Raw genomic sequence first — 4,011 nt, 5'->3', positions numbered from 1 at the left:
AAGCATTTGATAGCTGTCCTTGAATTCAATATCAGTTCGTTTTCTGGTTTATCAGAGTTATATGTGTGTACTGTTCAGCAAACTAGGAATTTGGATTTGAAACATGAGAGAACTAACAACATTCATAGAAAAGAGGAAAACCGATATAGCAGAAAATACTAATATTATTAACACTTAATATGTAACTAATTTGTTTCTTGATTAAAATCAACATATCTTTAATCCGACAGAGATCATGTAGAAGCTAATTTAGGTCAACATGGAACCCTTGAAGATTACACACCTAAAAATCTCTAGGGTCAACAAACACATTTCCCACTTGTCTCATCAATATTTCATCAGTGTTTTCATCAACGTGGGTTGAAAGTCTCTTTGTGTACCATAGATCATCGATACACGAGATGGAATCTGTTTGAGGAACATGGTTGGCAAGTGGATCACCAAACCCTAACTCAGTTATAAACACCTTACAGTCCTTCATTCCTTCTCCCACTCTTGATGTGAATCTCCACATGGATTCCATGAGCTCTCCAAGGTTTTCTCCCTGCCCATAGATTCCATAAAGAAAGAGAAAACCAAAGGATCTACAAAGTGAGTTACTCACCGACATCTTGAGACAAGGGAAAACTCTCTCTCTTGCCTGATTTAAGGTTGTAAGAAGAAACCTTACTAGTTGAGACCTTCTAACTTGAAACTTGTAAGCTTCACAAGTGTTCCAAATACTAAAAATCACCCATGAGTTTGAAGTTTCACTGCTAATGAGATCTTCTTCATTATCTACCTTGCTTCGCAAATTGAGCCAGCCCTCTCTCTTATAATAACTTACCCACGTGCCTATGCTGAGTTTCTCCTTCAGAATAACGTCCATATCTAGTGGATACAAATCTTTTGTTTTCAAGGTTCTTCTGTATAACGAAATTGCTAGATCTATGTCCACTTTCTCTATTTTTATATCCCTGGAAATATGCTTTGTCATGGAACTAATTGGTTGGACGAATACGACAAGTGAGCTAAGGTTCACATAATTGCATTTGACAGTGAATAGGTTTTTAGAAGCATCATTATCCTTTTCAGTGGCTAGGAATGCATACTCAGCTCCATTTCTCACCATCCATTCTTCAACTGCAGCGATAAGTCTTAGTGCAACCCCTTTTCTCCTGCAGATATCAAAATGTTTTCTCAATGACATTCACTAGAAATTAGGGTTTTGAAACAATGTCTACAACTTATTGCCTTCAACTCAAGTTCAAAATTCAGGTCAATCTTTTTATAAGCAATTTTTTTATCATAGGGCAAAGTAGAGAAGTTATTCTAACCCTGTGTACAATAAGGGCTTATATACATGGGTTAGGAATAGGTTACTCAAAGGTGTAATTAATATGAAAATGCAAACGACAGCTTATTCTATCTCAATAAAAGACAACAAATTGACAGATAGGTACACTGCAATAAGGAGAATCTGAAATCTCTATCAGGTGAAGGAAATTATCACGGATGGGAAAGGAAAAGCCTCAACAATATGTAGTGTGAATAGGGAAATAGCAGAGGTGTTCACATAGCAACAGTGGTTCGATATCTAGCAGGATGTTCCTATGCATCATTCTGTCAAAGTGTATTATTAGGACACCAATGAGCAAGCAAAAGGTTGAGATGGAAAAAAATGAAATTTGTTAAGAGATGAGAATGTAGTAGTTCAGATAAGATGTGTATATAAAAGAGCTTGACTCATCTTAGGTAGACATATGCTCTTATAACATCTTGGCTCAGACAAGCAATATTAAGACCAAATTTTGTAATCATGTAAATACCATATATAAATTTATCTAAAATAGTTGCTGAAAAGAAAAATCTAACCCACTGCGAATGGTTCACAAGACCATTTCAGAGGATAAAAGAAGATAAATTCAGGATTGCACTAACCAGAAAACAAAAATAGATCTTTTTAGGTCCATCAAATGAAAGTGAGTACTACCTGTAAGAAGGAGAGACTCTGAGGCCTAGGATGTAACCCATCTTCAAGAGTGATCCAGAAAGAGTTCCTACATTCTTAATGACTCCTCTAACCACTCCAACAAGTTCCCTGCTCTCGAGAAGCTCAGCTACCTGAAAGTCATTAGATAAACCATACATATATGTGATCAGTACATGTTTTGGTGTTTCATGCTAGAAAAGTGTAGAACAGTTTAAGAAAATCTGCAGAAAAGCAAGTACTAATTTATGTGGAGTATTTGAAAAGCAACATTCTGAGGTGGAAGGTAGGGATATGATAGTCACTCACCAGCATTACACGAAGAGGGAAAAACCTAATCCTAGATAAAGGGTCACCCATCATGTTGGTAAAAATGGAGACCACCTTTTTAGCTCCAATCTCAGAGTTCCTCTCTAGTTTTCTCACCATTTTAACATCTTTATCTTCGTTATATTCTCTTATAAGAATCTTGTTCCTTGTACGGTCAACCATTTCTTCTCTTTGGCTAAATGAAGCAAGTGAGGAAGTGGGAATGGAAATCATTATGGGATCTTTCTTGATTTGGATCTATGCAGACCAACATTCATATTGAACCTTTATATATGGCGAAGAATCGTTTTCTTTTATTCCTTGCTCATTTTGTTCTGTTGTCGTGACTTGAACACAATAACATACTATATTTTCTAACACATGAATTGATGCACTCGTTGAAATTAGCATTGTCCTCTTCGTTTTTTCTTTTTATTTCAAAACTGATTTGATGCTGGAACACGTGATTAAAGTGTAAAAAGTCCCACGTTGTAAGAATGATATGCTGAGTGATGCCTGTGAAGTTAAATGCACCGATCCAGGCCTAATGTAGCCAAATTATTGGTAATATATGGTCCTGCTAGTTGAAAATAAACTCCAAACAACTTATATAGCTTAAGATCCTTGTTTTAAGTTTTCAAGAAAAAAAGTCTAATTTGTTTTATATTAATTGTTTTAGATTTCCAAGAAAAAGGAATCTCAATAAATTTTAAATAAAATTACTCATTCTAAAATTTACTTTAAGTCTTCCAAAAATAAAATCTAATAACAATAGTAATCAAGTTTAAATATACATTTTTCCTTATAATATACTAATTTTCTAGTTTTAGTCTTCATAAAAATATTTTGAAAGTTATTGTGGATTTTTTGTTGTTTATTTTGGTATGTTGTTTTGTTTTAAATTTTGTAAAATGCTTTTTATTTATTTATTTGGTAATATTTTAATATTTTTTTTGTCAGTGCTATTTTATTTAAATGAGACTAACTAAATTAATAAATTATTACAAAAATAAAAACTAAATATATTAAAAAAAACAAAAAGTAAAGATCAAAATATTGTTTTTGCAAGATTAAAAAGAATTTTACAAGGAACATAATATTATAAACAACAAAAACATATTTAAACTTATAAGTGCTTTTTTTCTTTTGAAAGAGTCAAAAATTTGATTTTCAACAAGGCTGCTCAATATTGGTTTCACTCTAATAACCCCTCTTGACACAGCAAATTGGGTCCCTGTGTTTGTTCTTACAATTGAACTAAATATAACTTTTATGTTAAAAAAACTCTAACCAACTAATCCCAATGCTGCATAATAATAAGAAAGCTGACCCATAGACATACATCATCAACTAACGACCTTGTGGTGAGAGACAACACATAAATTATGAACACACATCATCAACTACTTTGTGATAAGAGACAACACATATTTTGTTTTATATATCCACAATTATGTATAATTTTCAGTAAATAATAATAGTCAAGAATATGATGTATAATAACCTTTTCCTAGGTATAATTAGTTTTGCTTTGTTGCATAAGAAGTCTCTTCCATATTTTAAGCAAATAATAAATAATTAATGAAAATCATTTTAACATTAAATTTATATAGTTTATCTTTACTTGAATGTAATGTGAGTATAATTTTCACTTTTTATAGAAATGAAAAAGTTAAATATTAAATAAGAAAAAATACTCATAAATTTAAGATTTAAGTTAAAAGTGATATTAA

The 4,011-nt window shown here is 32.0% G+C and overlaps 1 protein-coding gene across 1 annotated transcript; it reads right to left on the bottom strand.

Annotated features, from left to right (window-relative positions):
- Positions 1–283: 283 nt before the first annotated feature.
- LOC108342773 (probable N-acetyltransferase HLS1-like) lies at positions 284–2,461 on the bottom strand. Its single transcript, XM_017580565.1, has 3 exons — positions 2,279–2,461; positions 1,973–2,103; positions 284–1,157 (listed from the first exon to the last, which is right to left on the bottom strand). The coding sequence occupies exons 1-3, from the start codon at positions 2,459–2,461 to the stop codon at positions 284–286; spliced, it is 1,188 nt and encodes a 395-aa protein (XP_017436054.1).
- Positions 2,462–4,011: the final 1,550 nt, after the last annotated feature.

Source organism: Vigna angularis, chromosome 6, assembly GCF_016808095.1.
Source record: "Vigna angularis cultivar LongXiaoDou No.4 chromosome 6, ASM1680809v1, whole genome shotgun sequence".
Classification (NCBI taxonomy): Eukaryota; Viridiplantae; Streptophyta; class Magnoliopsida; order Fabales; family Fabaceae; genus Vigna; species Vigna angularis.
Note: the sequence above shows the minus strand (reverse complement) of the source record. Positions and strands in the feature narration are given on the sequence as shown.